Source organism: Cynocephalus volans, chromosome 4 (genome assembly GCF_027409185.1).
Source record: "Cynocephalus volans isolate mCynVol1 chromosome 4, mCynVol1.pri, whole genome shotgun sequence".
In the NCBI taxonomy this organism is placed as follows: Eukaryota; Metazoa; Chordata; class Mammalia; order Dermoptera; family Cynocephalidae; genus Cynocephalus; species Cynocephalus volans.
The window spans coordinates 106,871,955-106,891,978 of NC_084463.1; the positions used below are offsets into that span (position 1 = coordinate 106,871,955).

At 43.0% G+C, this 20,024-nt stretch overlaps 1 protein-coding gene across 1 annotated transcript in view; it reads left to right on the plus strand.

Moving 5' to 3' along the window:
• DNHD1 (dynein heavy chain domain 1) overlaps positions 1-6,886 on the plus strand; it is a 104,388-nt gene extending 97,502 nt beyond the window's left edge. Inside the window, exons 33-43 of the mRNA XM_063094960.1 lie at positions 906-1,226; positions 1,499-1,651; positions 1,844-2,022; positions 2,152-3,117; positions 3,316-3,502; positions 3,713-3,835; positions 3,927-4,128; positions 4,940-5,031; positions 5,188-5,337; positions 5,546-6,342; positions 6,536-6,886. Of these exons, the coding sequence (XP_062951030.1) occupies positions 906-1,226; positions 1,499-1,651; positions 1,844-2,022; positions 2,152-3,117; positions 3,316-3,502; positions 3,713-3,835; positions 3,927-4,128; positions 4,940-5,031; positions 5,188-5,337; positions 5,546-6,342; positions 6,536-6,886 (3,521 nt within the window). The remainder of the gene's footprint in view (positions 1-905; positions 1,227-1,498; positions 1,652-1,843; positions 2,023-2,151; positions 3,118-3,315; positions 3,503-3,712; positions 3,836-3,926; positions 4,129-4,939; positions 5,032-5,187; positions 5,338-5,545; positions 6,343-6,535) is intronic.
• The last annotated feature ends 13,138 nt before the right edge of the window (positions 6,887-20,024 follow it).

Consider the following 20,024-nt stretch of genomic DNA (forward strand, 5'->3'; position numbering starts at 1 on the left):
AACACAAGGATTCAATGAACCTTTGCTGGCTTGAAGATGGAGGGCGTTACAGGGCAAGTGTGAGAAGGAAATGAATTCTGTCAAAAACCGGTAAGCCTGGAAGAGAACTGCAGCCCCAGCTGATGCCTTGATTTTAGCCTAGTGTAACCCTGAGTGGAGAATCCAGCCATGCTGTGCTGGACTTATCCTACAAAACTGTGAGATAAGCAATAGGTGTTGTTTCAAGCTGCTAAATTTGTGGTAATTTGTTAGCAATAGAAAATTAATGCTCCAAACTGTGGACCTGGAAACCTTCACTTGCAAGAGAACCTGGAAAAAAAACAAGTATTTATCTTTTTCAGCTCCTTCGGTAGAGGAGGCAAGGGAGAAGGGGGTAGGAATGGCTGCTGGTTAGCCAACCATCTGTGTCCACCACACCGCCTATGACCTGGATAATTTCACAGTTCATGGCCTTTCTCTTACAAGTCACTACTTCCAGTCACTGATTTTTATATTAGTGAGGGCTCTTTTAGTTGTTAGTGACAAAATTAGCTTAGGCAAAAAAGGAAAATGCATTGACTCTTCTAATCTATGGAAAGGGCAAAAGCGGAGCCAATTTCACAAAGGACTAGAACCCCTTCCTGGAATTTTAGACTAATAATAATGATAGCCAGCATTTGTTGAGTGCCAGCCTAAGTGCTTTCTATGTATTATTTCATTTAATCTTCACAGTAACCCTATGAGGTCATCACCAACATCAACTGAATTTTGCAAATAAGGACATAAAGTCATAGAGAGTTTAAGCAACTTTCCTAAGGTGTCTTCCTGCAGACCTTCCCTGACGAAGTGGAGCCCTTGGGTGAATAGTGCTCCCCAGGAGTCTATCCCTCCCCTAAGAAGAGTTTCTTTGCATCTTTCTGCCCCAGGGAAGGGCCTCGTGGGAAACCAAAAGAGAGAGAGTAAAGAGGAGAACCTGGTAGAGGAAGACGGTGATTGTGAAGACAATAATGAGGCTAAGGGCCAGACAAAAGAGCAGAAAGCAGAGGAAAGGGAAAATGAGGAGGAGAAAGAGCAAGAGCAAGAGGAGGAAGAAAACGGGGAAGAAGAGAAAGAGGAGGAGAAGGAGTCAGAGAGTCGGGGATCAAAGTCAGCCTCTGAGATTCAGTCTCCGCCTCTTGCCTACCTTAGTGTGCTCTCAGGTGCTGACCCAGAGCTGGGTGCTCAGCTCCGGGAGGCAGCCACTAGCGGTGAGTACTGGCTCCTGCCCACCATGTCCCCCTTTTGTCCTCCTCCCATTCTGTGATCGCATAGGCCTCTCACATTTCAGTCTGACCTCAGCTCCCATCCTTCATTCCGGACACTAACTATGTTGAAGAGTCTTGAGGGAACCCTCTGATCAGCCAGGGGAGAGCTGGTCAAAGCCAGATCTCGTGCATGTGGGTGGGGTGGGGTGAGGGGGTGGACATATGGATTCTGGCATTGGCATTGTGGGTAGGGTGTACTTTCCTTCCCCTCACAGGCCTGCCCGTGCTACTGACCAACATGGAGCTGGGCTTAGGGTGCCAAGAACTGCAATGGCTGCTGCAGCGGGAGCAGCTGGGTCCACCCCAGGTGCAGCCTGGCTTCTGTCTTTATTTGAGTACAACCCTCCCCCTCTATGCCTTGGAAAAAGGTGAGGCTCAGAGGGTAAGTTGCCAGCACAGCTTTGTGGACACACTGGCCCCCTAGGACCAGCCCCCAGAGGGCTTTGCTCAACCTGGCCCAGAGCAGCCCCAGGACTGTTGCAAGGAGCCATGCTCCCTGCCCACCCCACCCCTGGCTCTTCCAAGGGGAAGGGGCTAAATATCTCCCCTATGACCCTAAGTCCTAGGTTGTGAACTGATGAAGGGCCTGAATGTTCTGGATCTGGGCCTGAACATGGAAATACTAGAAGAACAGATGCTGCATGAAATCTTGTGCAGAGAGCGTCCCGAGCTCGAGGCCCACTGGCAGGACCTAAAGATCAGAGCTCTGGATGCCTACAAAGCTGTGGAGGCTGCTGAGGTGCTTGGGGGCCCAGTTTATGTGTTGGGATGAGCATTGGAGGGGCCTGAGTATGGGTGTAGAGATGACTGTAGATGTTTGGGGACTGTGGGAAAGGGCCAGAACCATCCAACAAATGACTGCATACAGGAACGAATGCTGACAACTTTGCTGATCCAGAACCCAAAGAGTCAGAAACCAGCCAGGTTTTTTCGGAACGTGGTGAGGGTCCAGGCAGAGCTATGTCAGCAACGTGTCCACTGCGAGGAGCTAGAAGAGCAGAAGCTCGAGGAGGCAGTACTGTGGGCACCCTATCGGCGTGTTGTTTGGCACGGAATGGCCATGGTAAAGGCCCTAATCCCACTGCAGAACCTGCTGCCGTTCTTCCGTACGAGCCCAGAGAATTGGCTGGCAGCCACCAGGCAAGCTCTGGACAACATGAAAGCACATGACATTCCACATGGGGGTGATATAGCCAGCCATCTGCTGCAGATGAGAACACACCTGACCCGCCAGCTGCTGGGCAGCACCGTGGCTGCACTGGGCCTGACCCAAGTACCCTTGGTAGGTGCCTTGGGTGCTTTGGCTCTGCTCCAAGTGACGGGGAAGGCATCAGAGCTGGAGAGGCTTGCATTCTGGCCTGGACTGGCAGCCTCTCCCAGCACAGGGTGCAGCAAGCCAGTCCCAGGTGTGGCTCGACCGGCCTGGGTAGGGCCAAGAGCCTGGCATGAATGTGGGATGTTAGAGCTGCTTCCCTCATTTGTTGGGCTGCGTGCATCCCTTGCAGGTCACTCCAGTGTTTGGCAGGTTTACCTGTCATTGTCATCCACAGTGCTGGGTCCTGCACCTGGGCCTGGTCCTGAGCCACTCAGCCTCCTCCAGAAGCTGATCCTGTGGCGTGTGCTGCGACCTGAGCGCCTAGCAAGTGCCCTGGCAGACTTCACCACCAGCCTCCTGGGCCGGCCCCTGGATGAAAACGTGGGTGCCCCCATCATGCCCTTTGAACATAGTCAGGCTACTCAGCCCATACTGATCCTGTTGCCATCGCTTGGCCACCTCCCAGCCACCCTGCATCCCCTGACTGTCATCCAGAAACTGGCTGCCAAGCACGAGCAGGTTTGAACCTAATCTCTTGGCCACAGAGTGACTGGGCTTCTGTGGGCTGGGATGGGGCATGGGGGCCCCCTCCCAGCATTCTCATGGATCTTTCTGGATTATTTAGGGACTTTTGGATCATTGTGACAGTACTCGGGGTCTCCTAGGTCACCCCAGGATCACTTTGAGTCACTCTGCCATCTTTCTGTTGGTCCTCAGGGGCAGAAGCATCTGCAGGTGATAGCCCTGGGCTCCGGAGCCTGGGACCCTGTCTCAGCTGTGGTCAGCGCTCTATACCAAGCGATGTATAAGGGGCACTGGTTGGTGCTGGATAACTGTCATCTGATGCCCCATTGGCCAAGAGAGCTGCTACAGCCCTTGCTGGGGCTATTGGACAGAGCCAAGGGTGGGTTTGCTGCCTAGGGATGGCTTCCGGGATCCTACCCTACTTTTGGGCCAGAGTTTGAGCTCTCATCCCTCATGGCTGATCCCATAGCTCCAAGCCTGTCCCCTTGGCCTTGTGTCTGACTCCTGATGTTCCAGCCTCAAGTCTGATCCTAGACTTACGTCTGACCCTTTACCTGAGGACTGATCTCAGTCCCATGTCTGACCCTAGTGGTCTCGGACCTGGAATTGGAGCTGCTTTTAGCCCAACCTGAAAGAAGGAATGTGGCCACTGTCCACAGAGATTTCCGTCTTTGGCTTATTGTGTCTGCAGAGGCTAGTGCTTCCTTGCCAGGTGAGGAGCATTTCTGTACAGACTCTCAAATTGGAAGGGGGAGAGCAACTGTGCCATACTGACTCAGCACTTCCCTTCCCTTCCTCACCAGCTGTGCTGACTCAGCACTGCATGCCTGTTTTCTGGGACCAGTCTCTGGAGCTCAGCCACGTCTTGATCGATAGTGTGGAGCTATCCCAGCAAGGACACTACGTGCAGCCCCCCACCCAGGCAGTGCCTCTGCTCCTCCTACATGGCCTCCTGCTACACCGGCAACTCTATGGAATGAAGCTGCAGGCACACAGGGGGCGCTGGTGAGGGACCCCACCCATCTTGCCAAGTCACTTAGTCACTCAGCAAACACTGAGTATGTTCTGCATGCTGGGATGAGTAAAAATAATTTATCTTTGAGAACTACAAAGAGTGAGGGCAAGGGGAAGTCAAGGAAGGCTCACTTGAAATGAATCTCAAAAGCAGAGGCAAATGGAGATGGGGCCTTTCTGAACAGCAGGAACCAAGCTCAGCAAAAAGGGAGAAGACGGCAGTGTGACTGAGGTAGACATGCTAGGGGTTGAGTAGGAAGAGGTGAGGCTCATGGCAAAGGGCCTTGAAGACCATGTCAGGAGCCTGATTTTATCCTGAGAACTGTGGGAAGCCACTGAAGGGTTTCAAGTAGGAGAAGAAACATGACCCTGGCTGCAGTGTGGAGAGTGGATAAGAGGAGGCAGTACTGGAGGCAAGCAGAACAGTTTTAGGAGTCTCTGGCAGTCTCCAGGGAGGAGCTTGTGGTATGGATGGTAGGGACGAGGGTGATAGTCGCAGTAGGGATAGAGAATAAATATGAAGTGAAGAAGAAGGAGCAGCCAGGGATGACTCCCAGATTTCTGTCTTAGACAATTGGTTGGCTGGTGGTACCTCTCACTGGGTTAGGAAGTAGAACAGGTTTTATGGGGAAAAATGATAATTTTAGTTGAAAGCAAGTTGTATTTGAAGTGCCAAACGGAAATGACTAGTGAGCCCTCATGATCCTGGAGCTCAGGGAGAAGTTTGGGCTGGAGAACAGATTTGAGAGTCCTCAGCATACGGATGATATTAGAAACCCTACTTCCTGTTCCCCTTCCCCAGGAGTCAAGTGACCCTGACCCAGGTCCTTCAGGTCCAAGATCAGCTGTGGGCCAGCCTCAGCAATCCCAGTGCTGCCATGCAGGAGCTGGCTGGTGAGACCCTTCCTGTCTCCTATGCAGTCATCAGCCCCCAGGAGAGCCTGGAAAAGGCGGGTGGGAGTATTGAGACAGACATAATTCACAACTTTGACTTTGGGGGTGGTGGAAACTGGAGGGGCTGGAACTGAGGACCTCTGACCTCATCCTTAGTTTCAGTTTTCTATGGAGGTCCTGTGGGGGACACTGAGGACAGAGAGGTCGTGATTAGCCTCACACAAGCCTGCCTGAGCCCCAGCAGCGGGAGCCAGATCCAACCACACACACCCCAGTATCTGCTGGCCACTCTGATGCCCAATCCAGGTAAACTCAAATCTATGTTGAGGTGGGGAATAGTACAATGCCACCTCCACAGGAATGTGGACAGAAGTACCAATAAAGGTATATGAGGGGGCAATGTTCACACGGTTTTGGGCGTGATGGCATAAAGGATCAGAGGAAGGTCTGCTCCTTCGGGTCTGGGAATGGGGAGGGTCCATCTTGTCTCTCACCCCTCACCTCCATCCCCAAGAAATAGGGGAGCTGGATGCCATGGCAGATTGCAAGGCCCAGATGCACCTATTGCCCACACCATCTGAACCCCGGGTCTGCGGACTGAGTGAGGGCCCCCAGGCCTGGCTGCTGCGACGCCAGAGTCGCGCTCTCCTGCGCGCGCTGCAGCGGTGTTCCTGCACATGGCTGCCTGCGGCTCGCGGGGGCGCCCGGCGAGGTGAACGGCGGCTGCGGCAACGCCTAGTGCAAGCCAAGCGGAGGCTGGAGTCACTGCAGGCTCTGCTGACCCACCCTGCCCGCCGCGAATCTGGAGCCCCATGGGCGGTGCTGGGGCCGAATGCGCGGCGGCCTCTGGAGTGCTTCCTAGAAACGGAGGCTCTGGAACTGAGCCAGCTGGTGGGCATGCTACAGCACGACCTTGACTGCCAGTTGCAGCAGCTAAAGGGCGCGCCCCCGTGCGCCTCCCGGCGCTGCGCCGCGGTGGCCCAAGCGCTCTGGACTGGCCGCCTACCCCCGCCTTGGCGACCCCATTCGCCCGCAGGTCCGCAGCCCCCCTGGCATTGGCTGCGACAACTGTCGCGCCGTGGGCAGCTATTGGTTCGCTACCTGGCCGTGGGCGCAGACGCTGAAGTACCAGAGCGCGTCTTTCACCTGTCTGCCTTCAGCCACCCGCGCCGCCTGCTGCTGGCACTGCGTTGGGAGGCTTTCCTGGGCCAGTATGTGACCAGCCCGAATCTCCCCGGTAGCCGAGGCTGCGGCTCCATTCGGCTACCGCATAAACGTCGGGAGCTGAACAACAACCCTCTGCACCTCCGGGTATCTGCGCGCCGCCCCTTCGTTCCGGATTCCGCCCCCTCACAGTCCCTGATATTGCACCTCGAGGTCACCCCTTCTTGGTTTCTATGGATCTTGCCCCTCAGTAATACTACTCCCTTCTCCATTCCACTCCCCCACGACCTCCCCGCGCCCTCCTCCCTAGCCTTATCTGACTAGCTTCTGGCTCCCCTAGGTGGAAAATGGTCCAAATCGCGCGGTTCCAGAGATGGGGCTGCTGCTGATCGGGCTACAGCTCCTGAACGCCGAGTGGGACCCGATATCTGGGGCCTTGCAAGACAGTCCTTCCAGCCAGCCCAGCCCTCTGCCTCCGGTCAGCGTCAGCGCACAAGCCCCGGGTGCCACTGAACTGCCACCCCCAGCCGGCCTAGCTGTGTACTCCTGTCCTGTGTACATGGCAGGGCCCCTTGGCACCACTAAGCTGCACAGCAGGAACATCTTGATGCACCTGCCCCTGCCCACGAAACTCAGCCCCGCCACCTGTGTCCAACGGAGAGTCCATGTGTGCAGCCCACCCCTGCCCTGAGCCCTCCGCCAAAATAAAGTTGGAGTGATTCCATGAAAGATCTCCGAGATTCGGAAGGAAAATAGGGTGTGTGCACACCAAGAAGGCAGAATGTGACACACTGAGGGGAAAGCACAGTGTGCACAACTGAGGAAAGAGTAGATGTATTCACACTGAAGGTAGAAGAGGGCAGTGCCTGGCACCTAGAGAGGAGAGTGTGGATACACTTTGGGGAGAGAGGCCTGGTGTCAGTCACGTATCTAAGGAGCTAGGTAAACCCCACAAAGGCTAACACAAAGAATCAGGAATCCCTTGCCCAGGTGTTTACTGTGGTGTCAGCACTTGTGCTAAATCCACAAGGGATATTTTTGAAGGGAGAACATTAGAACTCAAAATGATTTCTTAAGGCATTTAGTGGTGTTATGGGGAAAAGCCCCAATCCTGCTCTGCCATTCACTCCTCCCCTATGATGGATTATCTGAATGAGTCACACACATAAAAAGCTAAAGCCAAATAAGACCGAAGGCCCTGTGTTCATTCAACAATTATTTACTGAGCGCTTCTCAAAACCAGGTGCTCTTCCAGGCACTGATGAGGTTGTTCTGATGTAGGATGACAGACAATAAAAGATCAACATATAAATAATTTTAATAATTTTGAAGTGCTATAAATAAAACAGAATAGGCTGATGTGTTATACAGTGACTAGGGGGAGCAGTTAATATAGTTTAGGTGGTCAGGGAAGGCTTCCTGAATATTTGAGAGTGAGATATTTGAGAATCTGAAAAAAGATTCAGGTAGAGGCCTCAGCAGGTGCAAACGTCTGGAGGTAGGAACAACCTCGGATTGTTCAAAGAGCAGAACATGTAGTGAGTGAGGGGCGGAGTAATCCAAAATGATGGAAAGGTATCAAGTAGGTAGATCACATAGTCATGGTAATGACCTTGTAGTTTTCAAAAGCATAATGAGAATCCATTGAAGAGGGTTGGCTGATTAGCTCAGTTGGTTAGAGCAATGTTGTAGCACCAAGGTCAAATTTCGGATCCCCATACTGGCCAGCTGTGAAAAAAAACATAATCTATTCAAGAGTAGTAGGTGGGATGACACCTACTACTACAAGTTAGATGACATGATCTAACATGCATTTTTCAGAGGTCACCCTGGCTGTTCTGTGGTGGGTGGATGGTAGAAAAGCCAGAGTAACAAGGAAGATCTATCTGGACCCAATTGAAGTAATTAAAGTAAGAGATGATGGAGTTTGGATTAGGGTCATAACAGTGGAGATGGAGAATTGACAGATTTAAGAAATAGCCTGGAGTTAAAGCCAACAGAACTGATGGACTGAATGTGGAGAATGAGAGAAGAGGAAAAATCTAGTATGACTCCTAGATTTTAGGCTTGAGCAACTGAGTGGATCATGGTGTCATTAACTGAGATGGGAAATTGTAGGGGGCGACAGGTTGGAGGTAAGGAATGAAGAGTTATGCTGTGATATGTTCAGTTATTATTGGTTGTGTGACTGCATGATATCCCAGGGCAAGCCCGTCTGATAAAAGTTAGGTTGGAGGATGGTTTACATGAGCTTCTCTCCTTCTCCCCAAGCACCAAAACTTACTAGGTACAACTTACTCTCTCACTGTATGGCTAGGTACCAGCTACATGGTGGGAGGAAATGCGAACAGAAGAGTATATTGAGCATCACTCTTCACAGCCATTTCACAAACAGTAACTCACCCGTGACCATGCTGCAAGTGATGTCCTTTAAGGAAAGGCGGAGCAGAGAGGCAAATGCTCCCAATTTCCTCAGAGACCCTTCCCTTTTCTTTTCCATGGTCAATAAGGGGTGTGGCTCTTCCTTCAGAAGAGGAGGTTATCAGAGTATTAAAAGAAGTCCTTTTTTTTTTTGGATCCCCATACTGGCCACCACAAAGAAAAAAAAAAGTCCTTTTGGATAAATGAACCCTCTGTCCTTGTTTACCATCAGTACTATTAATCCTCCTCTGGGAGCAGAGAGCAATAGTGAGGTATCTATAAAACCATCTGAAATTGGTTAGTATAGAATATTTTCTAAAAATCGACACCATTCTTCAGTCTGACATTCAGTCTTGAACATGCCCAGCCAAGTTATTAAATTTTGTCAATAAGAGATTATAAAATGCGTACTGTATAATAGTATAGCCTAAATACAATGACTGCCATGTAAAAATGTTCCAGATTTGACAATTTCACTATTAAGTTCTACTAGATAAAATCCCCTTAGGAAGTGAAAGTGCAAAACAATGAGAGGAAGGAAGAAATAAGACACTGGACAAAGGGAAGAAATATGTCTCTTCCCATCCTAATGGACGGAGATAGAGGAAGGAGTAGATGAGAGGAAGGAATATGACATAACCAACTTGCTCTGGGACTTAGAAGCCTCGGAGGAGGAAGGAGACGTAAATAAATTAGACAGAGGTACCGAGGGCAAAGAGGCTTTTGCCTTTTCCTTGCTAGGACTCTAGATGGAAACTGTTCTGCAGCATGGACTCACTGTGGTCCCTAGAACATTAAGAGGGCAGAATGGCATGGTTGGGAAGAGAGGTCCCTTGATCCCTGTATGTGTGGATACTGAGGAGAGTGCCTTTAGGCCCAAAGGAGTATGAGGCAGAGAATCACTGGGGTGTGCAGCAGCAAAGAGAGTTGTTGATAGAAGGCCAAATTGTCAGGGAGGGCACAGGCCCTGACAGCGATAAAAGACAAGACCACAAGCAAATGTTGGCCAAATGCCCAGGTATAGAACCAGGCCAACCATACCCAGAGGATTCCAACTTGTGCACATCCAAGAACCAATAAATCAGGGGACCCCTTCCTTCTGACATCAAAATGTCATATAAGGCCTCCCTTCTATACCCAGATATCATTTTAGAGACGAGCAAATGTGGAATGGGAGAAATTTGAAATTCTGAGCATTTATGTCAAAGAGAATAAAAATCTAGAGATTAAATATTTTTCTAGCATCTTCCTCTCTCCAGTGGAGTGGAGGATAGGAGTGAAATTTGTGAGAAAGATCAGTAATTGAGAAAGGAGCTAAATTTTATTTACACACACAAATTTGTGAAGAAATTTGTGATCCTGCTCTGCACACTACATACACTAATACTCCAAAGACCAAAAATCTCATTGACTAGTGCTCTATAGCTCACTGGAAACTCACTTATTTTTGCAACTTTACAGTTTAATTTGATAGGATAAATGGGAAAATGTCTGAAATAGAAAAAAAAAAAAAGTGCCAGTTTCATCCACCATTGCCTACAAAGCCCTCGTATCTATAATAAGTACTATTATTATTCCATTTTGCAGATGAGGAAACAGACATAGATTCAGTAAATCATCCAAGGTCACACAGTCAGAAAATGGTAGAGCCAGTTTTTGGACCCAGGCATTTGTTTCCAGAATCCACTATCTCTACAGTATTTTATTGCCTCTCCCATACCAAATGTTGAGATAGTGGAAATCAATCCTAATGCACAGTTGGTGAGTGGGTATATGGTGTAGCTATTCTGGGGAGCAATCTGACAGAACTTAGCAAAATTAATTATGTTATGTTCTAGTAAGTCCACTCCCAAGTTTATATGTGTCAGAGGGTCACACACAAAATGAGTTGGTAACTGTTCTCTCCTACTCCACTTTCTAAAATAGTTTGTAGGATTGATATTATTTCTTTCCTCCTTAAATGGTTGGTAGAATTTGCCTGTAAAACCATCACGAATTGGAGTTTTTTGTTTAGTTTTGTTTTTGTGGGGAAGGTTTTTAATTACAATTTCTATTTCTTTAGTACATATAAGGCTATCAGGTTTTCTACTTCTTTCTGAGTCAGTTGTGGCAATTTCAAAAATTCCATTTTAGATGATGTCCAAGTTGTTGAATTTACTAGGGTAAGTTGTTCATAATCTCCCCTTATTACCCTTTTAATATCTGTAAGATCCATATGAATGTCCCCTCTTTCATTGATATTATTGGTTTTTTTCTTTTTCTTTTTTTTCTTCTTAATCAGTCTTACTAGAAGACTACTCAATTTTATTGATCCTTTCAAAGAATTAGCTTTTGGTTTCATTGATTTTCACTACTGTTTCTCTAGTTTCTACTTCCTTGTTTTCAACTCTTATCTTTTTAATTTCCTTTCTTTCACTTATTTTTGTTTTAACTTTCTCTTTTTCTAGTTTCTACATGTGGAAACTTAGATTATTAATTTTAGGTGTTTCTTATTTTCTATATAAGCATTTAAAGCTATACATTTCTTTTCTTTCTTTTTTTTTTTTTTTTTTTAAAGATGATCGGTAAGGGGATCTTAACCCTTGACTTGATGTTGTCAGCACCACACTCTCCCAAGTGAGCCACAGGCCAGCCCTAAAAGCTATAAATTTCTCTCAAATGACTGCTTGAGTTGTACCTCACGACTATTGATATAGTATCTTTTCATTATTTCAGTTTTAAAAAGTTTCTAATTTTATTTGTGATTTGTCTGATCGATTCTTTTTTGGGGGGAGATCAGGCTGGCCAGTAAGGGGATACTAACCCTTGACCTTGGTGTTATAACACTGGGCTCTAACCAACTAACTGAACTAACTGGCCAGCCTCCTTTTTTATATATATATACACATATGACGTATCCCAATTTTACAATGCACTTGTTTTAATTTTATTATTTTATTTTATTTTTTGCAGCTGGCCAGTATGGGGGTCAAACCTTGGACCCTAGTGAATGGCACCATGCTCTAATGAACTGAGCAACCGGCCAGCCCCCGATGCATTCTTTAGAAGAGTATTTTTATGATTTTCAAATGTTTGAGACTTTTCTAGATATCTGATTGTTATTAATTCCTAATTAATCCCACCGTGGTCAGGTAACATACTCTGAAAGATTTCAATATTTTGAAATCTATTGACATTTTATTATGGCCCAGCATATGTTTTATCTTGCTGTATGTTTTATGTACACTTGAAAAAAAAATGCATTCTGCAGTAGTTGGGTGTAGTATTCTATAAATATCAATGATAGTAAGCTGGTTAAAAGTGATATTCTGATCTACATCCTTTCTAACTTTTTTCTGTTCTAGTTCTGTCAGCTACTAAGAGATGTGTTAAAATCTTGAACTTTGATTGTGGATTTGCCTTTTCCTCCCTTTGTTTCCTGTCAGGCTTTGCTTCATGTATTGCACACATATATTTTTAATTGTTATAGCTTCCTGAGGTATTGACCATTTTATGATTGTAAAACACACTTCTTTATCTCAAGTAATAATCCTTGTGTTAAACCCATGTTATTTCATATTATAGATATATAACAGCTTTTTTATGCTTATCGTTTGCATGATATATATTTTCTATCCTTTTACTTTCAACCTATTTGTTTTTATATGTGTTCATTTCTATTATATTTTAAATTTTTTTATTTTGAGATAATTTTAGATTTACATGCAGTCATAAGAAATAATACAGAGAGATCTCATGTAGCCTTTACCAAGTTTCCCGCATTGGTAACATCTTGTAGTACTATAGTATAATATCAAAACCAGAATATTGACATTAATACAGTCAAAATACAGAACATTTCCATCACCACAAGCATTCCCCATGTCATAGCTACACTCATTTCCCTTTTATTCTGCCCCTCTGTAACCCCTGGAAATCATTAATCTGTTCTCCATTTCTATAATTTTGTCATTTCAAGAAGTTATATAAATGGAATCATACAGTATGTAACCTTTTTGGATTGACTTTTTTCCACACAGCATAATAGACTGAAGATTCATCAGGTTGTTGCATGTGTAAATAGTCCATTCCTTTTGACTTCTGGGTAGAATTCCATGGTATGGATGTACCAAAGTTTGTTTAACTATTCACCCATTGAAAGACATCTAGGTTGTTTCCAGTTTTTGGCTATTCCAAATAAAGCTGATATAAACATTCATGTACTGGTTTTTGTGTTAACATAAGTCTTCATGTATCTGGGATAAATGCCCAGAAGCACAATTGCTGGATCATATGGTAGCTGCATGCTTAGATTTTTAAGAAACTGCCCATGCTTTAATTGGGTTTCCTTTTTACTGTTGAGTTTTGGGAGTTTTTTATATATTCTAGATACTAGTCCTTCATCAGATATGTGGTTTGCAAATATTTCTCCCAGTCTGTAGTTTTCTTTTCATCTTCTTAATAGAGACTTTCGTAGAGCAAAAGTTGTTTTTTTTGTGTGTGTGTGTGCCTTTTTTGTGACCGGCACTCAGCCAGTGAGTGCACCAGCCATTCCTATATAGGATCCGAACCCGTGGCGGGAGCGTCGCTGCGCTCCCAGCGCCGCACTCTCCCGAGTGCGCCACAGGCTTGGCCCAAAAGTTGCTTATTTTGATAAAGTCCGATTTATCAATTTTTCCTTTTATGAACTGTGCTTTTGGTGTCAAGTTTAACAACCCTTTGCCTAACTCTAGATATCTAAAATTTTCTCCTGTTTCTTTTCTAAAAATTTTATGATTTTACAATTACGATTTTACACTTAAGTCCATGATCCATTTTGAGAAAATTTTTAAGATTCATTTTTTAAACCTATGAATGTCCAATTTCTCCAGCTCCATTTATTGTAAAGATAGTAAAGGTTATCATTCCTTCATTGAATTTGTTTTGCACCTTCGTCAAGAATCATTTGGTCTAGGGCCGGCTTGTGGCTCACTTAGGAGAGTGTGGTGCTGACAACACCAAGTTAAGGGTTAAGATCCCCTTACGGGTCATCTTTAAAAAAAAAAAAAAAAAAAAGAATCAGTTGGTTTTAAGAGCCATTCTTTTAAAAAAATCTCTTTGAGCTATAGAATGATTCCAGGTAATACCTGATCGTGTTTTTTTCTCATGGAGTGTCTGTGAGCTTTTTGAGACCAGCACTTAGAGTAAAGTTAGCTTTGCATTCCCAGCACTTGCCATAGTGCCATTCAAGAGCCTTCTGCATGCTGGGCAATATTTGTCACTCTGGAGTCAGCAGTGAAAACTAGAGAAAAAGCTCCTGGCCTCCTGGGTCTTATACTAGGGAACAAATATCCAAATAAATATGTGATTTTATATTGGAATAAGTGCTCCAAGGAAAGATAAGAAGATGCCATGAGAGAATATGACAAGAGAAGTCTAATTTAGACTAGAAGGGGAAGTCAGAAAAAGCTTCTCTGAAAAATATCACATTTATGTTGAATCTTAAGGCTGAATGCATACAGGCCCTAGAGTGAGGAAGAGCTCACCTTAGAGGAATAGTGGAGAAGGGGCTAGAAAGTGCTGATTAAGGCAAAGAGGTAGGAAGGGGTCAGGGTATGGGGGTCAAATTAAAGACTTTATGTTGTATCCTAAGTGCAACTATGGCCAAGGAAAATAATTTATATTTCAAGAATTTATAAAGAGGAATTGTCAACACTTAAGACTATCTCAGTTGGAAGGAGTGTTAACAGTTCAGGCCATTAATTGGTTACTACTGGTATAGACAGGAGCTTCATTATATATTTAAAGTGGAATCAACCATTCAACCAGAAAATTTTCTAGTTTGTATTAAAACTTACTCATAAAAAAAAAAAAAAGAATCAGTTGGACATATTTGTGTGGGTTTATTTCTGGGTTCTCTATTCTATTCTATTGATTTATTTATCTATCCCTCCTTCCACCAATAGTACACAATCTTGATTACAGCAGCTATATAGTAAGTCTTAAAATTGGATAACCGATTCCTCCTATTTTATTCTTTTTCAAAACTGTCTTAGCTAGTCTAGTTCCTTTGCCTTTCCATATAAATTTTAGAATAATCTTGTCTACGTCTACAAAAAATATTGCTGAAATTATGATGGGAGTTGTGTTAGACTTTTTTTATGGATGTGGGGACAATTGACATCTTTACTGTGTTGAGTTTTACAATTCGTGAACATGTTATAGCTTTCCATTTATTTAGATCTTTGATTTCTTTCATCAGTATTGCGTAGTTTTCAGCATAGAAGGTCCTATACACGCTTTGTTAGGCTTACAAGTATTTCATTTCCTTTTGATTAAGTGTAAATGGTATTTTATTTTTAATTTGTGTCTGTGTGTTCATTTATAGTATATGGAAATATAATTTATTTTTGTAGGTTCATGTCTTTCAATCTTGTTGAATTCCCTTATTAGTTCTAGGAATTTTTTTGTAGATTCCTTGGGATTTTCAAAGTAGACAAACATGTCATCTGAAAATAGGGACAATTTAATTCTTCCTTTCTGATCTGTATACATTTTATTTCCTTTCCTTGCTTTATTTCACTGGCTAGAACTTCCAGCACTATATTGAATAAGAGTGGTGAGAGTGGAAATCCTTGCCTTCTTTTCAATCTTAGTGGGGAAGCATTCAGTTTTTCACCATTAAATATGACAGCTACGGAGTTTTTATAGATGTTCTTTATGAAGTTGAGGAAATTCCCCTCTATTTTTAGTTTTCTGAGAGTTTTTATTATGAATGACTATTGGGTTTTGTCAAATGCTTTTTTCTGCATTTATTGATATAATTATCTGATTCTTCTTCGTTAGCTATTAAATATGGTGGACTACATTAATTGACTTTCTACAATTGAATCAGCCTTTTCATCCCTGGAATAAATTCCACTTGGCCATGGTGTATGACTCTTTTTTTTATATTGCTGGATTCTATTTGCTATTTTGTTAAGGATTTTTGTGTCTATACTCATGAGAAATATTGGTCTATAGTTTTCTTTTTTTATACCATTTCTTTCTGGTCTTGGTATCAGAATAATATTAGCTTCATAAAACGAATTGGTAAGTGTTCCCTTCTCTTCTGTTTTCTGAAAAAGATGGTTTAGAATTGGTGTTATTTCTTCTCAACATTTGGTAGAATTCCCCAATGAAACTACCGAGAACTAGAGATTTTTTTCCTTTAAAATTTAATTTCCTTAATTGTTACAGGACTATTTAAAGTATTTATTTCATATTTCGTAACTTGTGGAAGTTTGGGTTTTTTTAAAAATTGTTTCATTTTATGTAAGCTGTCAAATATATAAGAATAGAGTTGTTTGCAGTATTCCTTTATCTTTTTTATGTCTGTACAGCCTGTAGTGATATTCACTTTTCATTCCTGATATTAATAATTTGTGTCTTTTTTTTTGGTCAGGCTTTCTAAAGGTTTGCAATTTTACTAATCTTTTCAAAGAATCAGCCCTATGTTTCATTGGTTTGCACTACCCTTTTCCTGTTTCTAATGGTCATAAATTTCTGCTCTTATCTTTATTATTTCCTTCCTTTTGCTTGCTTTGGCTTTATTTTGCCTTTTTTCCTATGTTATTTAGGTAGGAGTTTTGATAATTGTTTTGAGACTTTATCTCTTTTCCAACGTTTGTATTTAGTGCTATAAATTTCCCTCTCAGCACTGCTTTAGCTGTGTCTCATAGCTTTTGATATGTTACGTTTTAATTTTCATTCCATTCAATGTACTTTTTTTCTTTTTCTTTTCTATTCTTGTTAAGCTGTGATCATTCAATGTGTTTTTTAAATTTTCCTTGTGACTTCCCCTTTACCATGGAATATTTAGAAGTATATTGTTTAGCTTTTTAAAAAAATTTCTGGCTGCTCTCCAAACACACTAGGAATTTTCTTTTCTTTTTTTTTTTTTAAAGATGACCGGTAAGGGGATCTTAACCCTTGACTTGGTGTTGTCAGCACCACACTCAGCCAGTGAGCGAACCGGCCATCCGTATATGGGAACCGAACCCGGGGCCTTGGTGTTATCAGCACCGCACTCTCCCGAGTGAGCCACGGGCCGGCCCCACACTAGGAATTTTCTTAATCTTTTTATTTTATTTTTGACTTTTTAATTTTATTTATTTATTTGGGCGCTGGCTGGTATGGGGATCCAAACCCTCAACCTTTGTATTATAGCACTGTACTTGGACCAATTGAGCTAAATGCCAGCCTACATACATTTAGAACCACATCAGACAGTGTTATAATTTTTCTCTATCAAACACAATTCAGAAAACTCAAGAGGTATAGGAAAATTAGTTATATTTACACATATTTTTGTTTACCAAGCTCTTCTCTCTTGACATTCTAAGATTTCTTCTTCTATCATTTCCTTTCTGTTTGGAGAACTTCTTTTAGCCATTCTTTTAGGGTAGGCCTGCTGGTGACAAATCTCCTAGTTTTCCTTCATCTGAGAATTTCCAAATTTCCCTTTCATTCCTGAAAGATATTTTTTCACTTGGTATAAAATTCTGGGCTGACAGTTCTTTCCTTTCAAACCTGAAAAATATTGTGCCACTTTTCTATAGCCTCCATGGTTTTCTAGGAGAAATGTGCTGTCGTTCAAATTGTTTTTTCCGTGCAGTTAAGGTGTCATTTTAATTTAGTTGCTTTCAATATGTTTTCATTATCTTTAGTTTTTAGAAACTTACTTATGGTGTTTTTTGTTATGAATTTCTTCATATTTATCCTGTTTGGGGCTCACTCTGCTTCCTGAACCCATTGGTTTATGCTTCTAACCAAATTTGGGTTATTTTCAGCCTTTTTTTTTTTTTTTTATTGGCAGCTGGCCAGTATGGGGATCTGAACCCTTGACCTTGGTGTTACAAGGCTACACTCTAACCAACTGAGCCAACTGGCCAGCCCCATTTTTCCCCAAGTGCTTTCTTAGCCCCGCCCTCCTCATCTTCTTTCAGGGCTTTGATAACACAATGTTCTATCTTTTGTTATAGTCCCACTGGTTCCTGCAGCTCTGTCAACTTCTTTATCTATTTTCTCTCTATAATTCAGAAGAGTAATTTGTATTGTTCTATCTTCCAGTTCACTGATTCTCTCCTCTGTCCCCTCGTTCTCCTGTTGAGCCACCCACTGAGCTTTTTATTTTGGTTATTGTATTTTTTCAGTTCCAAAATTTCCATTTGCTTCTTTCTTATATCATCATTTCTTCCCTAAGGCTTTCTACTTTTTCACGTGTATTTTCAAGTGTATTTGGAATTGCTTGGTGAAGCATTTTGTCCATGGCTGTTTAAAATCTTTGTTAGATAGGGCTGGCTGGTTAATTCAGTTAGTTAGAGTGTGGCCTTGCAACACCAAATTCTAGGATTTGGATCCCCATAGCAGCCAGATGCAAAATAAAAATAAAATTTTTGTCAAATAATTCTAATATCCCTGTCATCTTGGTTTTGGGATCTATTAATTGTCATTTTTCATCTGTTGAAATCTTCCTAGATCTTGGAATGAGTGATTTTTCAATTGCAATTTCAATATTTTCACATTAGGAGACCCTGGATCATATTTAAGCCTTCTGTTTTAGATGGCTTTCTCTGATCCACTTCAGCAGGAGAAGGGAGGATGCTGCTTAGGTTACTGCCAGATGGAAACAGAAGTCCAGGTTCCCAACTCATCCTCTGTTTAACCTGAGGGAGATGACTCCTTATGATTTCTGGGTGGAGGTGAAAGTTCTGGTCTCATTCTCCACAAGATCTCCACTGATACCATGGTAGTGGTGGTCTTATTACTGCTGGGTGATGGTGAAAGACCTGACACTTTTTAAGACCTCCTTTGACATTATCCAAGTGGAGAGGGAGGGGCCCCTTTTTACTACTGGGAAAGGGTGAAAGCTCCCTATGTGGTCTCCACCGACCCCATGTTGGGGGAAGCTCGTTACTGGCCAGCAGATTTTCAAAGTCCTGGCTCCTTACTTGACTTTCTCTGACACCTCCTCAGAGGTGGATGTTGAGACACTTCTTTAAAGCCTCACGAAGGTGGAAGTCTATGCTACCTTCTCGGCTTTCATGGAATGGGTGGAGGTGGGATCATAAGTTTTTCTATGGTGATTGGCTGGAGTAGAATGGTTATCTAATGTGTGTGTACGTGAGGGTCTTCAAAGAGTTCATGGAAGGATTCATATGATCTTTTAAGTCTATTTTTCCACAAACTTTTTGAATTTTCCACAAACTTTTTGAACAACACACATACACCACACACACACACAGTTTGCTTTTGTTTTTCTAGGCTGACCCTTTCCTGCTTTTTTTGGAGTGCAGGCTTTGGCTGTTTTGTTTGTTTTCTTGCTTTTTTGTCTGCATCTGTTGCATTTCTGGGTTGTTGGCTTCTTAGCTCCAAGTCTGAGATATATGAAGAAAAATAGAAAACACAGAGAATACACCATATGTTCATCTAAATACACATAACATGTACTAGCAGCAGGAACAGGGAAAAGTATATCTAGTCCAGAAGTCTTGTCTCTATTTTGTATTTAAAGTCTCTTGTATAAGCATATAGTTGGGTCTTTCATTTTTATCAGTTTCACAAAATATCTTTTTATTTTTTTGGTGGCTGGCTGGTAAAGGGATCTAAACCCTTGACTTGGTGTTATCAACACCATGTTCTCTCAAGTGAGCAAACCAACTAGCTCAATCTCTGCTTTTAATTGGAGTGTTTAGTTCCTTTAAATTTAATGTTTTGGTTGTATTTGGATCTGCCATTTTGCTATTTATTTTCTATTTGTTTCATTTTTATTTTTAATTTTTTGCTTCTGTTTCTTTCTTCTATGTGTTGTTAAAGAAAAAAAAAAACATTTGTTAAAAACGGCAAGGCAGACTTTATTCAAAGGGAGCCATGGCAATAGGTTTAAGGACCACTGCAATGGAGTCTTCCACTGGTGGATAGAGTTTGGACTCAGCTATGACTCAAAAAATGACAAGTGGGCATTTATAACCAAAGAGAGGGTAGGGGTCAGTGGATGGAAAATTACTAAGAGGAAATAGCAGGGTTAAGGGGTTTCTGGCTAACCTGACTTGATAGAATTATTGCTGAAGGCAAGCCAGGGTAATAAGATTTCAGAGGGTAGTTAGATACCAAGGGTGGGAGATTTTCTCTGAAATGACTTAGCAGAATTCTTGCTCAAACTGGTGCTCTTTGTTTTTTTCTGTGGATCTGGTGTCATTTTTCCTTAGTCCAAAGAACTTAATTTTTTGTAATGCAGATATATTAGCAATAAATTCCTTGTTTTTTCCCCCATCAAAGTGTCTTCATTTTGCTTTCACTTACAGTTTGAGTCCAAGGAACTGAACTTCCTGGATATAGAACTCTTGTTTGACTTTTTTTCCTTTTTAAGCACTTTGAACATGTCATTCCAATGTCATCTGTCTTCCACT